General features: G+C 39.7%; 2 protein-coding genes and 1 pseudogene across 2 annotated transcripts; 1 reads left to right on the top strand and 2 right to left on the bottom strand.

Moving 5' to 3' along the window:
- Positions 1 to 788: 788 nt before the first annotated feature.
- On the top strand, positions 789 to 4,564 carry LOC140934772 (cytochrome P450 3A29-like; annotated as a pseudogene).
- Positions 4,565 to 4,802: 238 nt separating this feature from the next.
- On the bottom strand, positions 4,803 to 8,153 carry LOC140935949 (extracellular calcium-sensing receptor-like). Its single transcript, XM_073385524.1, has one exon. The coding sequence runs from the start codon at positions 8,000 to 8,002 to the stop codon at positions 5,381 to 5,383; it is 2,622 nt and encodes an 873-aa protein (XP_073241625.1). The 5' UTR covers positions 8,003 to 8,153; the 3' UTR covers positions 4,803 to 5,380.
- Positions 8,154 to 20,456: 12,303 nt separating this feature from the next.
- On the bottom strand, positions 20,457 to 23,396 carry LOC140935948 (extracellular calcium-sensing receptor-like). Its single transcript, XM_073385523.1, has one exon. It carries the CDS (start codon positions 23,376 to 23,378, stop codon positions 20,757 to 20,759), a length of 2,622 nt encoding a protein of 873 aa, XP_073241624.1. The 5' UTR covers positions 23,379 to 23,396; the 3' UTR covers positions 20,457 to 20,756.
- Positions 23,397 to 26,910: the final 3,514 nt, after the last annotated feature.

Raw genomic sequence — 26,910 nt, 5'->3', positions numbered from 1 at the left:
TAATGAGAGATCTTTTATCTGGATTTCAGCGTGGACATTGCGTGGAAGTTTTTCGGCCGAGCCTGTGTACAGACGCCGGACTCGTAAAACTGATTAGACAAAAGTAGAGCTAGGATTTCCTGCTGAAGAGAAGTGAACGATCCTTAACGTGAAACCTGCTCGAAATCATCGAATGGATCAACTCCTGCGTAAAACGCTGTATTGGAAATGCAAACATTGCTTGCGAGATCAAAATTCTGTTAAACCAAAATCTGCAGGAAATCTTTGCACAGGAAACAGACCGGCTCTAGGAGTTAAAAAAGACGGAAGAAATTGTACGTGTTAGAATCCTCCAAAGCATAATGTACCCGTTATAAATGACATTTTAGGCAGAAATTCTAGTTAGAGCCTAGCTAGCTACAAAGGTTGAGAACGTCCGAGGGAATTACTGCGTACGTGCTATACAAGAGTCCAGAGTCGTGTTGGTCTGTCAATACCTTTTCAACTGTTAGAGGAAAAATACCAAAAACAATTTGTGCGAATATATACCGGAACATGATTAACGACGGCGACTCACAGACGTCTCTCTCGCCGGCTTTTTTGAGGGGAGGGACTTCTGTACATAGGTTACCTTTAGCCACACTGTATTTTTTTCTTCAGATAAGAACTTATTTAAAAACCTTAATAGCCTAAATTTGTGCGTAATAACATTTATGTAAGCACTTGTTTAAGCTCACTTGGGAAAATGTAAGTTTTTAGTCGCGGGTTTTCACTGTATCACACTTTTCTCTTTATCTTGATAGAGGACAATGGGTGGTCTTGATGTAGATTCTAACTCACGTTTAGTAAAACCTTTGCCCACTGCCTTCATAACAGCTGAAGTTGTTGAGCTATTGTTCAATTACGCTAGATATTCTAGATTTTCTGTTGTTGAGCGTAAATTAAGCCTAAAGGGACATCAATTGCCACAAGCGTTTTTCTTGAACGGAATGAAGCTTGGAGGCGCATCCGCGCCACGCTTACCCCGTCGTTCAGCGCAAAAAATGAAAGGATTAGTATCCCTGATCGATGATTCGTTTGAGAGATTGATGCAGAAGTTTATAGAAGGCGTTGTCAATACAGGTAAGTGGGGTTATTATTTGAACTGAACTTGTTCTAAATGGCCTGTCTTCTCCATTGTTGCATTTACATCCAGTTAAAGGGAAGTTCGTAAGTCATGAGACTTCGAACGAATAGAATGTCGTCCATGCTTCAAGTTTAATTTTCAATAAACTTGTGAGAAATCTGTTTGATTTCAACTTAGTTGGAAAGGTTAGAAAATGCGCTCAATTTAAATCTTATCTCTTCCTCTTACTACTTCAACTTACTTACTACTTAATTTTTAGCACAGGAGCACAGGGCGCCCAAGTCGTCTGAAAATGTTTAAGAAATTATAGGTTGGCATGAGATGAGTTTTCGTATGTTAAGTAACCGCTTCAATATAAACCTTCCATGGCGCAAAAAACTGCATCAAATAAATGTGATTTGGTCAGTCAACTTAGTTGACCCAACTCAACTTGGTGTTGGCTCTTATCTATCCGTTAAGTGGCTGGCCACAAATCATTCTAATAAATACTTTCGAGCAGTCATTATAACGTTGTGTTTGCATTTTATACGAATCTGTAGACATGTTAGGCTGGAAGTTATACTTTCCACCACGTTTGGTGTCGAAACTGACATTCAAAACGACAATTAAATAAAAGCCTGTTATTTAAAAAAGTGAAGGAGGTTTTCTGCACTCCTTGGATAATGGACATCTTAAGACGGTTTCCTTTTGGAATATATCTTTTAAGGATTCTGGCACAAATCATGCGCTCTCCAAGCTACTTCGAAAAGTGCGCCTCAGAGATCTTAGATATTCTTGAGGGAAGACACGATTTGATGCATTTGATGCTGACAGCGAACGAGGATTCTACTGAAAAGGGATTATCCAAACTCACCGATGAAGAAATAATTGGCTATTATCAGATCTTTCTTTTCGCGGGTTAAGAAACTTTGAACAATACTTTGGCCTATATCACCTACCAGCTGGCCCTTAACGAGAATGTACAGGACAAATTAAGAGAGGACATCAAGGAAGCAGTCAAGAGAAACCCTGAAAGCTCTCTGTACGACATTTCTCATGACATTGAGTATCTGGATTGTGTTATAAATGAGTCACTGCGACCAAATCCACCTTTGGCTCAGGTTAACCGTAAATAGTGTCTGAAAAATTAACCTTCCGAGGATGATTCTATTAAAGTTCTAATCTAGTCTAATCTAATGTGTCGACGACTACACGTTTAATGACATTTATATCCCAACAGGACTACAAGTCATTATTCCTGTGTATTTTTTACATCGTGACCATGCCTTGGTGTCTGACCTGACCCAGAAAAATTTGATCCCGAGAGATTCGATTCCGAAGCCCCGCCAAAGACACTCGTCACTCATATCAGGTTTAGGGCCAAGGTCCTGCATTGGGATGAGATTTGCTTTAAGGTGACTCGACCCAGTTTTTTTGGGGGGGTACCATCCTACTTTGAAGCTCTCTGGTATCCCCACCTTTACTTTTATCGTAAGTCTAACACATAGAATGGATAACATATAGATCAATCTACAATATAACATAACATTTTTGGCGATCGGAGTAGATGTCACGTGGTTATAATGCCACGCCCCTTTGAGGTCTGAGTCGAAAATCTGCTGTTGCCGGCATTTTTTCGTGAAAATCTCGCGGCTACACATAGTGCGCATTAGTGCCTTACGCTGAACAGAGTTTCACTAAAATCGCAAAGACCCAATTCGAGAAATTCAGCGGTTTCCAAATTTAGGTCATAATTTATGCGAAAATGATGAACAAACTTTACACGGATTATATCTAATAAACTATGAGATTCATATCTTTATTTTGGGCATCGTTATAACAGATGGGTCCTTGCAAGTCAGCAAAACGCTTTAGGGCCTTGTAAATGCGCGCGATTTCGAGCAAAGCAAACATGTAGAAATTATAGTTTTCGCTATTTGTTGACGTTTGTCAGCGTTTAAGAGTCCTTCTCACGAAAAAAGCATTTTCTTAAAAATTCGTAGTTTTTTTTCCTTCAAATTTTTTCAGGGCCACAATTGATTAACTAACTACCCGGACTCTGAATTTCATGGTGATTGAAAAACTATGACATTATCTTCTATAAGCCCAAACTTGAGTAAACATTGAAGATTTTTAGCGTTTTGGCTGAGTTTGTGCTTTGGGAGTTGTCTATTGTTTCTAGTCTGTCATTATACAGCATTCTTGTGCAGCACGCGTGCAATGACCGCGCTTGGCTGACTTCCGAATGCTCACCGAGATATAATAATTTTGGTACAGTGAGACAGGCCATCGCGTGATACATAGAGGTTTAACTCACAATTTTTAATCAATTCTCGTGCTTCTTGTGCCTTTGCAAAAAAATCAAGAAGTGCTACACACTAAGTCTACTTACTATTAAAAAAATATCATTTTTTCATAGGTTTAATGCAAGCCAATAATTAAACCAAGTCGTGACGGGAATATCTCGGTGAGCATTCGGAAGTCAGCCAAGCGCGGTCATTGCACGCGTGCTGAACAAGAATGCTGTATAATGACAGACTAGAAACAATAGACAACTCCCAAAGAACAAACTCAGCCAAAACGCTAAAAATCTTCAATGTTTACTCAAGTTTGGGCTTATAGAAGATAATGTCACAGTTTTTCAATCACCATGAAATTCAGAGTCCGGGTAGTTAGTTAATCAATTGTGGCCCTGAAAAAATTTGAAGGAAAAAAAACTACGAATTTTTAAGAAAATGCTTTTTTCGTGAGAAGGACTCTTAAACGCTGACAAACGTCAACAAATAGCGTAAACTATAATTTTTATATGTTTGCTTTGCTCGAAATCGCGCGCATTTACAAGGCCCTAAAGCGTTTTGCTGACTTGCAAGGACCCATCTGTTATAACGATGCCCAAAATAAAGATATGAATCTCATAGTTTATTAGATATAATCCGTGTAAAGTTTGCTTATCATTTTCGCATAAATTATGACCTAAATTTGGAAACCGCTGAATTTCTCGAATTGGGTCTTTGCGATTTTAGTGAAACTCTGTTCAGCGTAAGGCACTAATGCGCACTATGTGTAGCCGCGAGATTTTCACGAAAAAATGCCGGCAACAGCAGATTTTCGACTCAGACCTCAAAGGGGCGTGGCATTATGACCACGTGACATTTACTCCGATCGCCAAAAATGTTATGTTATATTGTAGATTGATCTATATGTTATCCATTCTATGTGTTAGACTTACAATAAAAGTAAAGGTGGGGATACCAGAGAGCTTCAAAGTAGGATGGTACCCCCCCAAAAAAACTGGGTCGAGTCACCTTAACGGAGATCAAGATTGCTTTGCTGAAATTCTTGATGAAGAACAAGTTTGTACGTTCACCTGAGACCCAGCTACCTTTGGGAATTCTTGCTGGTGTCGCTCTGATCCCGAAATCACGTGAGAATAGAAAGGGTTTAGAACTATTTGCTTCGGCTCTCCTATTCTATTTTTGAGTTTGGTGTGTCTTTCTCCGTTTAATAAACTGCTAACATCAGTTTTCTAAACTTTGAGACCTAATACTGGCAGCTGGTATACTCGATCCAGGAAAAAACATTTTTTTAAACTAGGATTAAAGAGTAGAATCACCTGTTTGCCAGAAGTCCGAGAAAAAAGAAGAAAATTGTTTATTGTCATCACTATTTAAAACTAAAGACAATTAAGTATAAATTTGAGACGAATAATTAGATTAATTAATTTACAAAACGTTTCAATAAATTTCGCTATGTATTTCTAAAGTAGACCAAGCTCGTGGTAATAATAATGACAATTGTGCATCCTTATTTGCTAGTAATAAAACTTGATAAATTACCGTTGTAAATGGCAAAACGACAACATCGTGTCAGACAGATATGTCTCCCAAGCACTATTTCAAACGTTACAAGAAAATCAAAAATGAACTTTTAGGTCAACGAGTTTCCAAAAAGCATAAGCAAAAGTTTGTCCATCCATGCTTGACCTTTGGTATTTACTGTGTTAGTTATACCTTCTGTTAAAGTTTTGAGCGGTTATTTTTGTTTCACTCAGTTTAGTAGTAGTCAGTCTCACTGTTTGAATTGTCATGAATTTCATGAAACAGCTTCTTTAAGTCCTCATTTAACATTAACATTCCACAATTTGGGTCCCAGAAATTTGACAGTGTTTCCCATGAGGAGTAGTATTTTCAACCTCGAAGTAACTGCAACTTGTTTGTGCCTCTCAGTATAAAGTGAAGTAACGAAATTTATGTAGTTCTGATCTGGTAACTGTTTAGTTTGCGATGTGCTGTCTAGCTAATTGTAATTATTATTAATCCCGTTCGAGGGCTGAACCTTCGCGTGTTGGACTCTTGTTGAAAACGTAGAACTCCTTGTGAACTGACCAATTTCAGCTTTCATAAACTCGTTTGTGTTTTGCTCTGGATGAAGCAGGATGACAAATAGTTTTGGCGCGAAAACACACAAGAGAATTCCGTATGCGGTGACGAGGGCAGTGGCACAGGCCACGATGGTTTTGTAAAAACCCTCCAGGGACGTGTCCACCGGATAAAATGACATCCAGGAAATCAGGAGCACGTACAACGCCAACCCGATGTATCTCGTTTCGTTGAAGTTCTCTGGAAGTCGCCTGGCTTTAAAGGCGTAACCAGCGCATACAAGAGACAGGAATATGAAATAGCTAAACATGGTTGCTCTAAGGATCGTTCCGACGGCTGATCTGAATGGTATACAGGTGTAAAACACGTGTTTCTGTACTCGTATCTCCTGGTGCTCGTAAGGTGGATCAAGAGTTAGCCACAACACTGCCAGAATAACTTCAACTATGTTGAGTCCCAAGACCACAAGAAATTGACGTTTGCGATCCAAGATATATCGCTTGAACCAGTTTGGAATAATGTCGGTCTGAAAAGCGCGGACCAAACGGTTTGTCTTCAAGAAGAGGATGGAAACAAAGGTCGTATTAATAAAGTACCTTAGGGGATAAACAATACAACATAACATCTTTGTGGGCTGAGCAAGGTGGAGCAAGGTGAGAACAAAACACAACGCGATTGCGACAAGCAAAAGAAGGCTAAGTTCGCGATTGGATACCCTCACTAATGGTGTACTCTGGTTCTTAATAAAAACAAAGAAAGCCACGCTTGTTACAAGCAATCCAATAACCGTTAGAATCAAAAATACCACTGCAGTAGCATCTGACCACTTGATGTTGATAACTGGCAAAGGCAGGCATGCTGTACCGCCGGCGTTTGATTTATGTAGTTGTGGACACTTCGTACAGTTGGGAGAGCTGTGCTGGTTACTTATGGAGCCCAGAGGACACTTAATGCATTCCCAGCAACAGGACACAGTGGTCGTCTTCTTAGTTCCCGGAGGACAACGGTGACTGCACGTGGATATGGGAGGCTCACTTTCTTCATTAGTCCATTTTATTCGTTTGTCATTGATTGTGAGTTTGATACGAGTTCCCCCTGTCCATGTCCCCACCTTTACATTTTCATAACTCTCGGCCTGTTTCTGAAAGTTCACGATATCGTACGACGAAAAAGTGGGATCACCACTTTCAGTGAACTGCACTTGCCCTGTTATGCCTTGAAAGCTCACTTTCCTGAGTTTCAGAAGCATGGCTTCGGATGTGATGTGGGCATTTTGCTCAGGACAGTAGCCACTCGCTAAAGGTCCACCTCCGGGCTTTTTACACTTCAGTAAAGAGTCCAGCGCGTGTGCAAGGGCATGGACGGCGTCTGTCAGATAAGGAATGAACGCGTTGTGCAGTTTGGCGAAGGCTCGATCGTCTATTTTGGCCGGGTTAAGGCAAGCACCTTCAGACATTGAGGAGCAGTTTAGATGGCTTGTCCAAAAATCCTTCCACCACGGATTTGCACTTTCTCGAGTCTCGTTTAGTGTGATTCCCTTAAGATAATCCTCAAACAGATGGTCTGTGAATAGATAAGGCCTTATTCCTATTGCTCCTTTTAGTATGATAGCGTTTTTTTCCAAAACGTCTGGATTGATTAAGGCTATTGCTTCACTAATAAGAAATGTTCGTCCTTCAAGCCCCTGCGCAGTCGCTTCTTCCAGAAATCTTTTTGCAGGTTCATAGTTGCTCCATAAGATGACCACTTTGATGTTTTCAGCATCTTTGAGTTTTCTCACGATTGATGTTAGTTTTCCTCTGTATCCCGAATGCGTGATGTACTCCGAAAACGCGATGCAGAATGTCTTTCGGTCATAAGCTTCTCGTTCCAACGCGCGTATGCCGTATCGTCCGTAGGAATGGTCAGTGGCTACGGCTGCAATATACTTCCATTGATAATACTCTATTATGTCAACCATGGCTTTAGCTTGTTGGCCATCCGGTGGAATGGTGCGAAAGAAGGAGTCAAAATACGGTGAGCTCAACTCCTCGCTGGTAGCGAAAGGACTTATAGTTGGAATGGCAGCCACCTGCAGTAGACTCGAAACGAGAGTGGTGCTACTTGAATCTTCAGTGCCAATAACTGCAGAAATCGGTGCCGTTAGATAATTCATATTTATTGTAAGCTTTGACGTAAAGTTATCACCTTGTCCTTCAAGCAGTTCGTTGAGATAATTACTTTTCACGAAGTCATTGGCTATTTTCATGGCGAGAACAGGTGTGTCGCAGTAGTCTCGAATGTCGAAGCCCAGTGTCACATTTGGCAGAAGCTCAGGATCCTTGTTAATACGCTCGATTGCAAAAGTTATAGCCTCGGTGTATCCAAGGCCGAAAGCGTAAAACTCACCGCATTTATCCTGGGCGGTTCTGACGTGAAGAGGAAGCAAGACACCTAGAGTAACGTTGCCCGGTTGGTAGAATCGCTTCGGGTCGATGGAGGAAACTGGCGAAGAGTGCATCAATAACCATAACAATAGGAAATGAAACTGGCCGGACATTTTTTCCTCGTTAAGTCAACTTACTTTTATGTGCATCAGATCAAGCTAGAACTGAAGAAAAGAAAACGAAAATCTTCATTAATATATATGCCCATAATAAGTTGTTTTTGTTCCCCAGTTGTCGTCATTAGAAACTTAAAGGGATCATACCTTATAATAATTGCGTTCAGTTGAACGAAATGTTACAATCGAGATAATGACATAATATTAACATATTTTGTTTCACTGATAAACAACCGTATCGATTACAACCGTGAGACAGCTGTGTAGCCAGAACGTTGCAAGAAATTCAACAGTGGTTGTCTTTACACTAGGCTGTTAAGTAAGACTTAAGAGCTGCTAAGTTTTACTTAACCATTAATGCGTGTGTGATTAGGCCTAAGTAAAATCTCAAGTAACTTTACTTTGCATCTCATTAAAGTCGGAAAGTTGAAACGATTCAAGAAAGTTCCAAGTGGCTTGAAATGACCTACTTAGGGAACTTGCGGTTTCTTGAGTTTTGAGAAAGGCTAAGCATGTCAATCAATCTTAATTATGCTGAGTGGAAAAATAGGCTTAAGTAAACCTGAAGTAAAAAAATAGGTTCTGTGTGAAGATTTCAGGAGTACCCAACGAGAATTTTATTCAAAACCACTTAAACATAGCATGTTCAACGTATTTTAGTATTTAAACGGTAGATATTGGCATATCTTTATCCCCTAAAAATTTTTCATCTGTTCGGATTTCCTAGCTAAAAGTCTAGTGATCCGAAAATTATAGGGATCAGAACTTACCTTTTTGAAAATTTCAGCCAGAAAAAAGGCTCCCGAAAATTCTAAGTGACCTTTTTAGGGTAAAAATCCGTTAAAAATGGGCAATTATACCATTTTTTAAATGTTCGAAAATCCCAAGAGAGGCAGGCAAGCAAGACATTTTACAACAAATGTTCCGAAAATTCTAGATCTCAAATCGTCTTCCGAACAGATATTTTCCTAAATTGACGTTGGGTGCACCTGAGCTTCCTTTTACTTGAAGAATTTAAAATTTACTTGTCTTGAAATATTTCTTAGCTTTTTAAGGCTCTAGTGTAAAGACCACCAGTGTCAGTGTGCTTATTTGTTTTCTTAGTGTTAAGTGAGGTTCGCAAAGTGAGAACCAACCTATCAGGAATCAGGTTCAGTAGTCCAATATGCCCTTTAGCAGGTACTAAGCCAGGAAGGCGCCGTATTAGGAAACAAAAACGAAGAAATCTGCAGAGTGGTGAGCATTATCACCGCAGTTTGTCTTTGGATCTTACGAGGAGGACTGGAATATCACTGCCTGTGAAAGGAAAATTTAATTAAAGCACGGGTATTTTATCAGATAAAGTGATCGTTTTCCTATAAAACCCTCCTCTTTAACGAAGATGACGGTTTCAAGAAACATGACATTTTCATTGAAGGATGAATAGGAAACTAAAACCCTTTTTAGCACTTTTGGTATATTCATTTAGCAAAGGTGGCAAAGCTCGGTCGGAGGCATTAAAGACACATCCTGGCCACTTAGCCCGGAGTCCTCAACTTCCTTCTTGTTATATTATGTAAACGATTTGTCAACCCGATTGCTTATTCGGTGTCGCTTCTGTCACGACAGTTTTTCACCTCCGTTCCAGTTGCAACTCGATTAATTTCAACGAGGGAAGTGAATTTAGATCCCTTGGATTTCTCGCGGCAATCGCTTACTCAGAGGGCATGTTGTGTTCCCGCAATTTTAGCTTATTCCTAATTTTAATATAATGTATTCACCTGTGATCTACATGAAATTAGAATTAAACAGCACCTTATTAGTCTTTCCATATGATTTCAACATTTTCCGTTTTCACATATAAATTTCAAAGTTTTCCTCTTGTTGGATTCCCGGTTATCAATGGGCTTGCTGTCGAGGTAGAAAAAATATCTGACTCAGCTCGTTTCTTCTCACGGCAAAACACCAGGGCCCGGTTGCATAAAACGCCCGTAACAGTTACGGGTATACGTACGTGTACTCGTAACTTAAGTGAGTTGCATTAAATAATTTACGTGGTCCACTTAGGAGTTTCACTTAAGTGGCTGCACTTACGATTTTCGTAAGTATCCACTTAAGTGTCATTTATGCAACAGAAATTGCGGGTGTTGCATAAAACCTTTTTTACGGGAAAATTAGCAGTTAAATTTACGGGACCTATGTAGGTCCCGTATCCTTACTGTTTTTACTAAAGTTAACGAGATCTTTTACCGAGAAGTGAAAAAAAATTTTTTTTCTTTACGTAATTCCGTTCTAATGCGCTTTGTTAACCTCTGATGTACAATTTAAAGCCGTCGTTAAGAAAAAAGAAGAACAACAAACATTTCCAGTGGATATTGAAGTAAAATAACGATTTCATGTAAACTTTATTTGAATGAGAGGCTTAAAAAGGTGTTCGAAACGACTTGACACTTTCTTTACACTCACCGATGGTTAACTTAATTTAAAAAAATAGAGTGAGTCAAATTAATAATTAAAAGTACTATAACAAAGTTACGTGTGCCCTTAAGTGAGCCAGTAAGTTACCACGTAAAACAGAAACTTACGAGAGTGCTAAGTGTGTTCCATGCAACACCCGTAAGTGTACCCATAACGGATTCTTAAGTGACCTACTTAAGTGGGCACTTAAGTGTAGGTTTTATGCAACCGGGCCCAGGGGAGGAAGGAGCCAGTTTTATAAAATAACTAAAGGTAGTACGCGCACTCTGATTGGTTGTTATGCAAACCTTCGACTTCGTCTCGGGATTGCACAACTGTCTCGAATTCTGCCAACCCGTCTCGTGTTTATATCAGTCTATGCAAACACGGAAAACGTTAGCCTGAATTTCATCCGATTACTTCGAGTCGTTATTACTCCCTCAGTAACGTCCGAATCGACCGGCCGTTAATGCCGTCCAGTGACGTCACTCACTACCCGAAAAACTTTAGCGGGATTGTCGCTTGATATTCAGCGGATCGCATCCCTGGCACTCTTTCGTGTAGTTCAAACATTTCGATAAGCTTAATCTTTATCTCGAACAGCAAAATTGCCCTTGTCTTCGAAACTGAAATGCTAAATTGAACTGCGAATGAAGAATGATTGCGGAGAGTCGGTAGGTTTTTCATTTAGAGCCGCTTTGTGGTTTCGGCGGCCGGTGATTTTGTTTACGCGAATTTTTTTGAGATCAATGTTATAATTCAACCTTCTTGCTATTTTCACCGTCAAGTGTAATGATTCTGTTAGCTTTTCTTTCTTGTTTCCCTGTTTTTTTTTATTCGTTAAGACCAAATAGCTTCTTTTCAATTAACGCAAATCATTGTGCTTTTGAACTAAGTGTTTCGTGTGTGTGTTTATTTCATTGCGTGATTGCGACCGAGTTTGATTATAGAATTCAGGGCAACCGGTCCGGAGTTGTACTGCATGCAGTTGATAGTTTGAACGTTAAACATGAATTACGATCGATCTGTATCATGTAGACATTTCCAAACGATATTTCTCGGTTTGCCACTTGAAAATCATGTCTTACTTTTTGCATGAATTAAAGCAAAGGTCATGCAAGGAGTAGTGACGTCACTGGACGACATTAACGGCCGGTCGATTCAGACGTTACTGAGGGAGTAATAACGACTCGAAGTAATCGGATGAAATTCGGGCTAGGAAAACGTTTACTATTGCTTAAATAGACTGACTCTAGTAAAGTTTTGAAAAAAATATTTGGTTGTAATCGTAGATAATGGAAATAACATTAAGTAAACCTAATCGAGGATTAAACATGAAGGATATGCAGATTTTTTAATCAATTATGGATATCTGTTGATCCTTCCGCATCGGGAATATAATTATATATTTTCTGTTAAGGTTGATTCAAGTTGTAACATGCCCGATAATTAACTAAGCTTATGTCCACAAACTATTTTTAACAGCAAGGGGACTATGCCTGCCCATATGTAGCAATATTTAATCCCTGTTGATTCATATTTGATTTGGACATGATTTCTTTTAAATTTAAACCTCGCATCTAAAATTTATTTAAATTTAAAAGAGTTTCATTTAATCCTTTGGAAATTTCATTTAAACTTCTTACGCAAATCCATTTAATCTTCGATTAAATTATGGTTTAAATTTTGACATTTTCGTTTAATTCATTCTATCCATTTAACTTTAAACTGCTGAATTATAACTTAATCCTTTGAATTGAAACGTTAACAAATTTCGTTTAAACTTACCAAAGTAAATTATATTTAAACTGCGAAAGTAAAATTCATTTAATCTTCCTGGGGCGAGCTCGGCCGGGATCACGTGCTCAGGTCAAATGGCAAGGTCACATGTCGTATCCTCGGCTGCCATTTTTACCTGCAGTAGAAAGTGTGGACGAAGGAACGAAAGGAAGAGTGAGCGAATTACTAAGCGAAGCATCAAGGCTTCTGCCTTCCAGCACCTCTTCTAATGCTGCTTCAAATTCCACTTGTCCAGCTGCGATACCGCAGGCGACAATCAACGAAACTCTCAGGCGTGCTCAGGGGATGCCGAGCGAAATAGCCGTTCATAGCCCCCTATTTTTCGGTGAGATAGCGGTTGTGATATAGCTTGTCTTACAGTTAATGGCGGCCATCTTGATTTTCAAATGACCAAGGGGGCGGACATCGGATATCATGTATACATGTAGCTCTAGGGGGTGGGGGGCGAGAAAAATAGAGGGCCTGTAATAACATCACTGCAGCTCGCGTTTACGGAGTGCGTTGTACCAGCAACGCAGGCGTTTGATTGGTAATTAGACAATAGATGATGTTAATTTGCGTCAAGTGACAACGGGTTTAGTTTAAGTTGCCGACACTGACAAGGCTTTGACAAGTCGTCGTTTCTATAAAACGTACACTTTCATAATAGCATAAGGCACATCTTGCGCGAACACACGAAGGAATTTGGGCATTTTGCAGATGAATCACATAAGCCAACATGCTTTTGAAGCAGCTCGGCCAGGGGAATGTTGTAACACCGTTTCTCCTAAACGAATTAAAATTTAACGCTACGCCGACACAAGAAAGAGTACCTGTCAGAAATGCTTGGCTTTTTATCGGGAGGTTTGACCGTTTTAATCTGTGGTATGTCCCAGAAACTGTATAAAATCACTGTTTCGAAAGGAGATATTTGAAAACACGCGAAATCAATGCTAAATGTGTCTGGCATGTTTTTCATTGCCAGCAGAGTTTCTTAATGAATGAATGGTTAAAGGCGTAAAATTCCTGCCATGCCTCCTGAAGGCGAGCTGCAGTGATGTTATTACAGTCCCTCTATTTTTATCGCTTCCTCCCAAACCTTCCTCCGCCCCCTAAGTAGTTTTGACACTCATCCAAGATGACAACCCCTAACGCATAGCGCTCGATCTCGACGATCTTACGGGAAAATAGGGGGCTGTGAACAATGTATGAGTTCATCCACCGGTCTCTGTAGAAGATTAGGGAATTTAAGATAGCTCTCTACCGTAGACTGGGACGGTTGGATGCTTTACGGGCGGCCTCGGCCCATGACGGTAAGAAGGCGCGAAAATTTGCAATTTAAGATCGGACAACAAAACAGAGGATGGTGAAGTCATATGCGAAACTCGCATGTAATTTCTTTCGCAGAAGGCTCAATTACTGAAGAAGAGTTTCTTATTTAAAACGAAGAATACCAATATGAAGAATAAGGGTACAAATTAAAGCTAGCTAGTTTTCAAAACTAGTCGATGTTTTTTGTGGTATCGCAGCTGGACGAGAGGAATTTGAAGCAGCATTAGAAGAGGTGCTGGAAGACAGAAGCCTTGATGCTTCGCTTAGTAATTCGCTCACTCTTCCTTTCGTTCCTTCGTCCACACTTTCTACTGCAGATAAAAATGGCAGCCGAGGATACGATATGTGACCTTGCCATGTGACAAGAGCACGTGATCCCGGCCGAGCTCGCCCCAGGAAGATTAAATGAATTTTACTTTCGCAGTTTAAACATAATTTACATTGGTAAGTTTAAAAGAAATTTGTTAACGTTTCAATTTAAAAGATAAAGTTAGAATTCAGCAGACATTTTTCAGTAAATTTTAAATGGGAATTCCAAAGTTTAAATTTAAATGGATAGAATGAATTGAAATGAAAATGTCAAAGTTTAAACCATAATTTAATCGAAGATTAAATGGATTTCCGTAAGAAGTTTAAATGAAATTTCCAAAGGATTAAATGAAACTCTTTTAAATTTAAATAAATTTTAGATGCGAGGTTTAAATTTACAAGAAATCATGTCCAAATCAAATATGAATCAACAGGGATTAAATATTGCTACATATGGGCAGGCATAGGGGACCAACAAAACTGAATTTTCTTTAACGTGTGATGATCTGATATCCTACAGGGTCATAAAGCAATTTACTGCAGGAAACAGCAAGAACTGCTAGTTGATGGTGACTAATGTAGACACGATTTTAAACATGCCGGTTTGTGAATCGAGAACGATTACTAAGGCTAATTTGTTCTGACGAATAAAAGGAAGATGATAGATGGGAGCGTGGGGGTTGATGTGCACACAGGGAGCAAGGGAGTTATGTTTGACGTTAAATCCATTTTCTTTTTCGTGGTGCGACTACAGGTGTAATATATAGATTTAACCAGGGCTAAAGGCGAAGCATCCGTTTATATACTTCTAATAAAAGCAATAAACTTGAAAACTTATCATCTTAAAGCCATGACAAAAAAAATATTCAAATCCCCACGTAACCTTTGGAGCCGTTCATTTACCGTCTTTTGAGAAAGGGTTTCAGTTTTCCCGTTGAAACACATTTGAAATAAATAGATGCTCTCCGGCCATCGAGCTTTAGACTTTAGAAACCCAACATACCGTAGAGGGTAAAAATCAAAACGAAAATTTAATTGCAAAACTCAGCATAGTAATAAATGCACGAAGCCGTCCATGTACAATAATAACAAACTAAAAAATAGTTTGCTTTTATGCAGCTTTAAATATCCACAAGTATCAAACTGCCATTAATGTCTCATGTAATGGTGAACTCCTCATTAATGACTGATGTAATGAATGGGGATGAACTTCTAGGCTGACGTTCAATTAATTAGCTGCACTCTGTTTTCGTCTTGTGGCGAGTTGTGTTTCGATTGTGCAATGGTCGGGGTTACTCCGTGAAGCCAAGTGAGAGTTTGCTTCTGTTTTCAGAGATCTTCTATTCATTTTTCGTTGCCTTTTCCTCGTAAAATAATTTGGCAAACAGAAAGAAAACATACTCCTGATGGGGTCAACGTTCAGTGAATGACTGATAAATATACTCTTTCAGTCATTTATTAGATAATTCAAACAAATTAACCAAGTGTGTAAGGCCGATTTAGACGGTACGATATTTGCTTACGACTATCGTGGGCGACTAGCAAACGTCATGACTTTCGACCATCCCCACGCGCACAATTTTCATTTACGACAGCCACAACGTGTCGTACGAATTACGTGGGTCTAATTTGCATGACACGATCTGTCGTGAAGTCATGACGCATGCTAGTCGCGCACGATAATCGTAAGTAAAAATCGTACCGTCTAAATCAGCCTAACACGCCTGATGTGTCGTTAAGATGTGTTGCCTGCTCTAAAAAAACAGAACTGAGCCCGTGATCAAATAAAATTCCAGAGGATGCTCTTGTTTGAGAGCTGTCAATTGACCTTCATAAGAATGGCGAATATTCGAATAAATGGACTGCGAATATGACAGCGTAGTGTAAGATACTTCATTGCGGCTTGTAGTAGGGGCTAAATGCCGAATCGTGTACCTGAGCCAACTTTGTAAGTTTTGTGATAGTGGTCTGCACATGTTCCATTTCGACAACTGTCAATTGACCTCGATTTGGCTTGCACATATAACTTTAAACTACTGACAGCACTCCGCGGTGAAAGCGTAGTTTCATTTTTGTGTTGGTAATTGTGACATATTACAGAGCTTACATGTAAGGGCAAAACGACTGGCATTTCTTCTGAGGCCGCGAGATGGTTATGTGATATTTATCAGCAAATGTCTGAATTTGACAGCTGTCAATTCATCTTCATACAGAGGATGGCTTACATAACTGACAGGCTAGTGCCAATTTGTGCAAGATCTAATGTGACCTTTGACATCAGCTTACATGTAGTGTGTACATGTACACGGGTTGGCGGGCGGGCGTACGCTATGTCATAACCAAATTTTCTTGTTTTCATAGGTTTCCAATTTCTCTTAGCAATGGGGCTCCGCCGCGAAAGCGCGGGCGGAAGCTCCGCTATAATTTCCAACATTTTCCTTTTTACATTACCATTTATAAGGACTTGTTAAGGCTAACTTGGGAAAATGTAAGTTCTTAGTCGCGGGTTTTCACTGTATCATACTTTTCTCTTTATCTTGATAGAGGACAATGGATGGTCTTGATGTAGATTTTAACTCAAGTTTAGTAAAACCTTTGCCCACTGCGTTCATAACAGCTCGAGTTGTTGTACTGTTGTTCATCTGGTGGCAAAAAGCATGTAATTGTGCCCTTCGCAAGAAAACCAACGCTCCAAACACCAAGGGTTGGGCCATAATTGGTAATATGCTTGATGCAAGAAGACTTAATGGAGTACACCTTTTGTTGTGTTACTACATTAAAAATCATGGCAAAGTGTTTTCTTTTAGTATGTTTGGAAAGCCAAGTCTTGTTATTGCTGATCCTGACATCCTGAAGAAGATTCTGGTGAAAGATTTCTGGATCTTCCGAAATCGCTTTGCGGTAATTAAGACTAAAGGGCAATTGCCAAAAGCGTTTTTTTTTCTTAAACGCGATGAAGCTTGGAGTTGCATCTGCGCAACGCTCACCCCGTCATTCAGCGCAAAGAAAATGAAAGGGATGGTATCCCTGATCGAAGATAGGTTGAGAGATTGATGCAAACATTAGAAGGCGTTGTACAGGTAAATGGGGTTATTATTTGAACTGAATTTGTTCTAAATGGCCTTTTTTTCTGCATTGTCGCATTTATATCTAGTTAAAGGCAAATTCATGAATCATTACACTTCGAACGAACAGAATGCAGCCCATGCTTCACATTTAATTTTCAATAAAATTGTGAGAAATTTGTTTGATTTCCATTCAGTTGGAAAGCTTAGAAAAGTATTCAAATTTAATGAAAACGCTAGTAAGGGATAGTTTCTCGTAAAATGCGCTCAATTTTATATCTCCCCTTACTTTTTCCTCTACGATTCAGAACTGTTTAAGCACATGAGCACGGGAGCCAAGTCTTCTGAAAATGTTTGAGGGATTATAGTTTAGCATGAGATGAGTTTTCATATGTTAAGTAACTGCTTTAATATAAACCCTCCATCGCGCACTAAAATCTGTATCAAAGAACTGTAATTTTGTTAGTCAACTTAGTTGACCCAACTCAACTTGGACATATGATGTTGGCTCTTATCTATCCGTTGAAGCCGCAGACCATTCTAATCAGTACTTTTAAGCGAATATGTAGACATGTTAGACTCCTTCAGTAGAATGACGCTGGAAGTTATACTCTCCACCGCGCTTGGTTTCGAAACGACATTCCAAAAGACAAATTTAAAAACGTGAAGGAGGTTTTTCGCACTCCTTGGATAATAGACATTTTAAGACGGCTTTCTTTTGCAATATATCTTTTGAGGATTCTGGCACAAATCATGCGCACTCCAAGCTTAACTTCAAAAAGGTCGCCTCAGAGATCTTACAACAAAGGAGAAAAACTGGGCCAACAGGAAAACAACTGGATTTGATGCATTTGATGCTGAAAGCGAACGAGGACTCAGATGAAAAGGGATCATCCAAACTCACCGATGAACAAATAAATGGCTGGTGTCAGATCTTTCTTTTCGCAGGTTACGAAACTTAGAGTAATGATGTCTGACCCGACCCAGAACTGATCCCGAGAGATTCCAAAGCCCCGCCAAAGGCACTCGTCTCAAATATCAGGTTTTGCCATTCGGTTTAGGGCCAAGGTCCTGCATTGGAATGAGATTTGCTCCGTAGAGATCAAGATTGCTTTGTTAAATTCTTGATGAAGTACAAGTTTGAACTTTCACCCGAGACCCAGGTACCTTTGGAAATTCTTGCTGGTGTCACTCTGATCCCGAACTATGGAGTCGACGTGAGAATAGAAAGGGTTTAGAACTCTTTGCTTCGGCTTTTTTATTCTATTTTTGTGTTTGGTGTGGTTATCTCCGTTTGATTAGCTGCTGCCATCAGTTTTCTAAAGTTTGGGACCTAATGTTGGTAGCTGATATACTCGATCCAGGAAAAAACATTTTAAAACTAGTATTTAAGAGTAGAATCACCTGTTTGCGAGAAAAAAGAAGAAAATTGTTTATTCTCATCAAAATTTAAAACTAAAGTACAATTAAGTATAAATTTGAGACGAATAATTAGATTAATTAATTAACAAAATGTTTCAATAAATTTCGCTATGTATTTCTAAAGTAGACCAAGCTCGTGCGTGGTAATAATAATGGCAAATTAAGCATCCTTATTTGCTATTAATAGAACTTTATAAATTACCGTTGTAAATGGCAAAATGACAACATCGTGTCAGACAGATATGTCTCCCAAGCACTATTTCTACAAGAAAACCAAAAATGAACTTTTAGGCTAACGAGTTGTTAAAAAGCATAAGCGAAAGTTTGTCCATCCATGCTTGACCTTTGGTTTTTGCTGTGTTATACCTTATGTTCTGTTCTCACCCATTGTTTTGAGCGGTTATTTTTATGTTTCACTCAGTGTAAATTCGGTGGTAGTCAGTCTCGCTGTTTGAATTGTCATGAATTTCATGACACAGCTTCTTCAAGTCTTCATTTAACACTAACATTCCACAATTTGGGTGCCAGAAATTTGAAAGGGTGATTCCTATGAGGAGGAGTATTTTCACCTCGAAGTAACTGCGACTTGTTTGTACCTTTCAGTATAAAGTTACGTAGCGAAATTGATTGGTCGAGCTTGCCTTAGCAGAGCGAGACTCTAAACATGCAGGCGTTTTTTTCGTCGGTTTTTCCCCAAAGGTTCCTGAGACCGTGGAAACTGGGGATAAGAATCGTGACGACTTTTGTTGTATGTAGATGAGTCTTTCGATGATCATGCGGTTTATTTTCGGCGATGACTGAAATGACGTAATTGGCATGTAATTTGATAACGTTTTTACCTTTTTCGACTCAAATTTTCCCCGATTCGAGGCCGCTGATTTTCGTTTAATTATGCACGCCTATTAAAAAGTAAATAACTCGATGAGGAAATATTATATCGGAAAAATCCTGTTTTGTGGTGTATGGAGGCGTTACGTTTCTCAGAATATTGTCGCAATTACTGGAAATCTACGGTTAAAAAAATTCAGTTTGTTGAATGTATTTAATTGATCGATTTTCGTAGTTGTTAAGCTGTGACGTCGCGTTGCACTTTATAAGAACTTGAGATATCAATGATTCAGTTAACCTTCGACTACTACTGGAAGAAACTTCAACTACCTGTCTGACGTTACGTATATGTCACGGATGTGTTTATAAGGGTAGCTTAGTACTTGACCATCACGCACTCTACTTGCAGTAGTTCATGTCGATCCATGTCCATAGAACATCATCCCATATCGAGCTTTTCCGGAACGGGTCGATCCACGAATTCTATCGCTGGAAAGCGTTGATTACTTTAGAGCAAGAGATTACGTCAGTGGTCAAAACAAAAAAAAGAACAATTTTAATCAGCAAAATTTCGAGGTTTACTGGAAAACTAGCATCGAGGATCGATCAATTAGAAAAACTTGACATAAAATCAATTCAAAATAAATCGTGGATCGTGGTGATGTCATTGTGGGCCGCAGACTGTAGATAAATTTCACAGAATATAACCCCGTTCGCTGTACTGGGCACTAAATTTAAGTAAACTACTCCGAGTCTGACTGAGTCAGTGATTTTTTTGACGAGAAAATGAAATTTTCCTGGAAAATGGAACGCTTTATCCCAGCGATACTATGATAAAATGCATGTTGTGTACAGCTCTAGAAATTGTGATCTGGGATCGCGTAAGCATCAACTGCACGGAGATATCAAAAGCAGATGTTTAGCAGCTATGGAAAATGTAATTACTTTCACGCGATTTTGATATCTTATAAAACAGACAACAAAATTCAACAGGAATACGCGCGAACTGAATTAACTGTCTGCATGCAATGTCAGGTTCTGCTATAACTTACACAGGAGAAATTCACAGCTGCCTGTAACTGCATCATCATGTATGTATTCTTATATCAAAAGAAAACAATATTTGCCAATGGGTAAATTACACCTCACCATATTAACAGATCACGTCAATATATGTTTATATATCTGGGAGGTTCAAAATTTTTGCAAACAGCTGTATTTCTACTAATAAAAATCATCGTTAAATATTTTGAGTGTAAAATCCCTGAAAGAGCGCTCCTCACTGGAGCAATATCACTTTGTACAAAGTTTTCAAAAATTTTCACACTGGTGTGAAGCTAAGATGCGCGGCCTGTCTCTTTTTGTAATTTTTACGTTTTGAGTATTTACCTTATTATGACATATAACACTCCGACATTTTGTATTCAAAACGAAAAAATAGCATAACAGCACCAGCGCCTTTGACAACAAAACTTATCTCCAAGCCCCATGGGCTCCAATCAAGCGAGACTCAACTCTACTAAGAGCGTTCTTGTTTAGTTCTGATCTGGTAACTGTCTAGTTTGCGATGTACTGTCTAGCTAAGTGTAATTGTTTTTAATCGCGTTTGTGGGCTGAACCTTCGCTTGTTGGATTCTTGTTGAAAACGTAGCCCTCTTCGTGAACTGTCCAATTTCAGCTTTCATAAACTCGTTTGTGTTTTGCTCTGGATGAAGCAGGATGACAAATAGTTTTGGCGCGAAAACGCACAAAAGAATTCCATATGCAGTGACGAGGGCGGTGGCACAGGCCACAATGGTTGTGTAAAAACCCTCCAGGGACGTGTCCACCGGGTAAAATGACACCCAGGAAATCAGGAGCACGTACATCGCCAACCCGATGTATCTCGTTTCGTTAAAGTTCTCCGGAAGTCGCCTGGCTTTAAAGGCGTAACCAGCGCATACTAGAGACAGCAAAATGAAATAGCTAAACATAGTTGCCCTCAGGACACTTCCGATAGCTGATCTGAATGGCATACAGGTGTAAAACACGTGTGTCTGTACTCGTATCTCCTGGTGCTCGTAAGGTGGATCAAGAGTTAGCCACAACACTGCCAGAACGACTTCAACTATGTTGAGTCCCAGGACCACAAGAAATTGACGTTTGCGATCCACGATGTATCGCTTGAACCAGTTTGGAATGATGTTGGTCTGAAAAGCGCGGACCAAACGGTTTGTCTTCAAGAAGAGGATGGAAACAAAGGTCGTATTAATAAAGTACCTTAGGGGATAAATAATACAACATAACGTCTTTGTGGGCTGAGCAAGATGGAGGAAGGTGAGAACAAAACACAAAGCGATGGCGACAAGCAAAAGAAGGCTAAGTTCGCGATTGGATACGCTCACCAATGGTGTACTCTGGTTCTTTATAAAAACAAAGATGGCCATGCCTGTTGCAAGCAATCCAATAACCGTTAGGATTAAAAATACCACTGCAGTAACATCTGACCACTTGATGTTGATAACTGGCAAAGGCAGGCATGCTGTACCGTCGCCGTTTGATTTATGCAGTTGTGGGCACTTTGTACAGTTGGGAGAGCTATGCTGTTTACTGATGGAGCCCACTGGACACTTAATACATTCCCAGCAACAGGACACAGTGATCGTCTGCTTAGTTCCCGGAGGACAACGGTGGCTGCACGTGGATATGGGAGGCTCACTTTCTTCATTAGTCCATTTTATTTGTTTGTCGTTGATTGTGAGGTTGGTACGAGTTCCCCCTGTCCATGTCCCCACCTTAACATTTTCATAATTCTCGGCCTGTTTCTGAAAGTTCACGATATCGTACGACGAAAAAGTGGGATCACCACTTTCGGTGAACTGCACTTGCCCTGTTATGCCTTGAAAGCTCACTTTCCTGAGTTTTAGAAGCATGGCTTCAGGTGTGAAGTTTGCATTTTGCTCAGGACAGTAGCCACTCGCTAAAGGTCCACCTCCGGGCTTTTTACACTTCAGTAAAGAGTCCAGCGCGTGTGCAAGGGCATGGACGGCGTCTGTCAGATAAGGAATGAACGCGTTATGCAGTTTGGCGAAGGCTCGATCGTCTATTTTTGCCGGGTTAAGGCAAGCACCTTCAGACATTGAGGAGCAGTTTAGATGGCTTGTCCAAAACTCCTTCCACCACGGATTTGCGCTTTCTCGAGTCTTATTTAGTGTGATTCCCTTAAGATAATCCTCAAACAGATGGTCTGTGAATAGATAAGGCCTTATTCCTATTGCTCCTTTGAGTATGACAGCGTTTTTTTCCAAAACGTCTGGATTGATGAAAGCTATTGCTTCACTAATAAGAAATGTTCGTCCTTCAAGCCCCTGCGCAGTCGCTTCTTCCAGAAATCTTTTTGCAGGTTCATAGTTGCTCCATAAGACGACCACTTTGATGTTTTGAGCATCTTTGAGTTTTCTGACGATTGATGTTATTTTTCCTTTGTATCCCGAACGAGTGATGTACTCCGAAAACGCGATGCAGAACGTTTTTCGATCATAAGCTTCTCGTTCCAACGCACGTAAGCCGTAACGACCGTAGGAATGGTCAACGGCTACGGCTGCAATATACGTCCATTGATAATACTCTATTATGTCAACCATGGCTTTAGCTTGTTGGCCATCGGGTGGAATGGTGCGAAAAAAGGAGTTAAAATACGGTGAGCTCAACTCTTCGCTGGTAGCGAAAGGACTTATGGTTGGAATGGCAGCCACATGCAATAAACTCGAGACGAGAGTAGTGCTACTTGAATCTTCCGTGCCAATAACCGCAGAAATCGGTTCCGTTAGATAATCCATATTTATTGTAAGCTTTGACCTAAACTTCTTATCACCTTGTTCTTCAAGCAATTCGTTGAGATAATTACTTTTCACGAAGTCATTGGCTATTTTCATGGCGAGAACAGGTGTGTCGCAGTAGTCTCGAATATCGAAGCCCATTGTCACATTTGGTAGAAGCTCAGGATCCTTGTTAATACGCTCGATTGCAAAAGTTATAGCCTCGGTGTATCCAAGACCGAAAGCGTAAAACTCACCGCATTTATCCTGGGCGGTTCTGACGTGAAGAGGAAGCAAGACACCTAGAGTAACGTTGCCCGGTTGGTAGAATCGTTTCGGGTCGATGGTGGAAGCTGGCGAACAGTGCATCAAAAACCATAACAATAGGAAATGAAACTGGGACATTTTTTCCTCGTTAACTCAGCTTACTCTTATGTTCATCAGATCAAGCTAGAAAAGAAAAGAAAATGAAATTTTCATTAATATATATGCTCATAAAAATTTTTTTTGTTCCTCTGTCAGTTGTCATAAAAAAACTTAAAGGATCATACCTTAAAATAATTGCGTTCAGTTGAACGAAATATTACAATCGTGACAATGGCATATATTAATATATTCTGTTTCACATAAAAACAACCATATTGATTACTACCTTGAGACAGCTGTGTAGCCAGAACGTAGCAAGAAATTCAACAGTGTTGCTTATTTGTTTTCTCAGTGACAAGTAACTAGGTTTGGAAAATGAAACCGACCTGTTAAGAATCAGGTTCAGTGGTCCAATATGCCCTTAGCAGATACTAAGGATACGACGCCGTGTTAGGAAACAAAAGCGAAGAAATCTCCAGGGCGGTGAGCATTACCACCGTAGTTTATCTTGGATCTTACGTGGAGGACAGGAATATCACTGCCTGTGAAAGGAAAAATTTAATTAAAGCCAGGGTATTTTATCAGATAAAGTGATCGTTTTCCCATAAAACCCTCCGCTTCAACGAAGATGACGGTTTCAAGAAACATTACCTTTTCATTCAAGGATGAATAGGAAACAAACAACCTTTTTAGCACTTTTGGTGTATTCATTAAGCGAAGGTGGCAAAGCTCGGCCGGAGGCATTAGAAACAAATCCCGGCCACTTAGCCCGGACTCATGCGAAGATTAAACTTCCTTTTTGTTATGTAAACGAATTGTCAACCCGATTGCTTATTCGGTGTCGGTTCTGTCAGCTTTTCAAGATGTAAAGGGTTAAATGGAAAACATCTCCGTCCTAGTTTCGACATGATTAATTTCGAAATGGGAGATGAATTTACATCCCTTGGATTTCTCACGGCAATTGCTTACTCCGCAAATGTAGCCTATTCCTTATTTTAATATACTCACCTGTGATCTACATGAAACTAGAATTAAACAGTCAGCAGGTTATTAGTCTTTCTATGTAATTTCAACATTTCCTTTTCACATATAACTTTCAAAGGTTTCCTCAGGTTGAATTCCCGGTTCCCACTGGGCCTGTTGTAGGGGTAGAAAAAAATATCTAAACTCAGCTCGTTTCTTCCCACGGAAAAACACCAGGGAAGAACAAGCCAGTTTTATAAAATAACTGAAGTTAGTACGCGCACTCTGATTGGTTGTTACGCAGACCCTCGACTTCGTGTCGGGATTGCAAGACTGTCTCGAATTCTCCCAACCCCTCTCGTGTTTATAATCAGTCTACGCAAACACGGAAAGCGTCTTCTGTTGCTTAAATAGACTGACTCAAGTATAATTTTGAAAAAAGATTTGGTCGTAATCGTAGATAATGGAAATAACATTATGCATAGTTACCTAATGGAGGCTTAAACATGAAAGATATGCTGATTTTTTAATCTATTGTGGATATCTGTTGATCCTTCTGCATCGGGAATATAATTATATCTCTTTTGTTGACGTTGATTCAAGTTGTAACATGCCCGATAATTAATTAAGCTTATGTTCACAAACTATTTTTAACAGCAAGGGGAACGACAAAACTGAATTTTCTTTAACGTGTGATGATCTTATATCATCCTACAGGGTCAGAAAGCAATTTACTGCAGGAAACAGCAAGAACTGCTAGTTGATGGTGGCTTATGTAGATACGATTTTAAACATGCCGGTTGGTGAATCGAGAACAATTACCAAGGCTAATTTGTTCTGAAGAATAAAAGGAGGATGTTAGATGGGAGCTCGGGGGTTGATACCTGTTGATATGCATGCAGGGAGCAAGGATATTGTGTTTGACCTTGATTCCATTTTCTTTTTCGTGGTGCGACTACATGTGTATAACGTGGTAGGGGTGGTGTCATGAATTTTTATCTAGTTTTACTTCCATCTTATATAAAAGTCCATTGCAGGGCAATGCTTTAAAATACAGATGAGTACAACACAGTCATTTTAAAGCCAGTGCAAACGTAATGGACGCAAAATTGTTGGCCAACAACTCCCAACTGTTTTTGGATTTTACATGTTGCGTTTGTTTTCACACCCTGTTCTTTTTTGTGCGAGTTGTTGGGAGCTGTTGCGCAAGGTTTGAAATCGGTCAAACTTTTAGCTAGTGCAAACAAGTTCCGAAAGGTTGGGAGTTGTTGGCCAACAATGTTGCGTCCGTCTGCACGGGGCTTTGTTCAATTAGAATATAGCTTCAATATGAGGAAAACTATAAAGACAAAAAACATATTCAAACAATGTTAGAATAACTCTCTGGACAACAAAGAGTGGACGTTGAGAAACAAATCATACTTAGCAGGAAAATACTGGTGCAGGACCGTGCAGCTTTAACTGTGACAAAAAGAGATAAAGTTCCCCGGGGGACAGGGATCGATTCGAGGAGGTTTGGGACGGGAAGGTGATGCTCTCAAAAGACTGTTTGGCTGTTACCATCTTCAAATTTAAAACACTTGAAAACAGAAGTTAAGACTCATTTAATGTTAAAGTTGGTCGGCCAATTTGCTGGTGCCCATTTTTAACTGGGGATCAGTAAAATGGCTGTTAAGTTTGATGGGTATCAGGGACGGATTATCTGTGAGACGTGTAATCGGTTACATAATTCGCGTCAGACTTAATTATAATACGTCTTAATGTGAAAATGGAACCGTTTTAATTTAGGATGAACAATCCGTCTGATTTTATCCATCTGTCTATCCGCCAAATTGTGACGGATTTTTAAAATGTATTGTCCGTCTCAGACGGATAAGTCGTCTCTATAGTGTGACACCTTTGAAAAGAGCGCCATGTTTGAAAGTGACGCATCTTAAGTCTTTGCGAAATTTTACAAACGTTTGCCTGGTGGTTAGTCTGCTCCACAGCCGTTCTTTGTGTCGTCATATTGCGGGGGCACGAACTTGTTCCCACAATGCAATCGTCAGTAAAAATTGCATTGGCGACTTTGACTGAAGCTATATCTTCGTTAGTTTTCAACAAAACACTTTGAAACTTGGAAACTTAATGATTTAATTGAGGCGTTCTCAGCTCTTGTTAATGGATTTTCACTTGCTTGTCCAAGTAAAAAATTGAAAAAACCTTGGAAGGGTCTTTTGGTTTACGGGAAGTCCGAAGGATAAACCTCCAAGGACAGAATTTAGAAAATTCATCCTACGCACTCTGCGAACTTACTCTAAAAAATGTCTGAAGAGAACTCTAGTTCCGAGAGAAAAAATTGTGTATGCTGTGCTTTTATTTTATCCTCGATTTCAACGTTATTTTCTTTCACCACTTGAGTATGGTATTGTATGATAATGAGCCTCTCTGAGCGATCCGTCATCTTGCATTCTGCAAGCCTTTCTTCCGGAAAAATAGGCAGTCATGTTAAGCAAATACAGCGCAACGTTTTCAGAAAGGAATTCAGGCGACTTCTGGCGCTCAATTTGCTGCTTTGCCATTGGTTAAAACGTTTACTGAGTTTTTAAACATCTCCGCGCGACTTCAT

Source organism: Porites lutea, chromosome 4 (assembly GCF_958299795.1).
Source record: "Porites lutea chromosome 4, jaPorLute2.1, whole genome shotgun sequence".
NCBI classification, from domain to species: domain Eukaryota; kingdom Metazoa; phylum Cnidaria; class Anthozoa; order Scleractinia; family Poritidae; genus Porites; species Porites lutea.
This window is presented reverse-complemented; position numbering and strand designations above follow the sequence as displayed.

What these genes read in the sequence shown, in the direction of transcription:
- LOC140935949 (XM_073385524.1), bottom strand. Translation starts at nt 8,002, where the DNA reads ATGTCCGGCCAGTTTCATTTCCTATTGTTATGGTTATTGATGCACTCT.
- LOC140935948 (XM_073385523.1), bottom strand. Translation starts at nt 23,378, where the DNA reads ATGTCCCAGTTTCATTTCCTATTGTTATGGTTTTTGATGCACTGTTCG.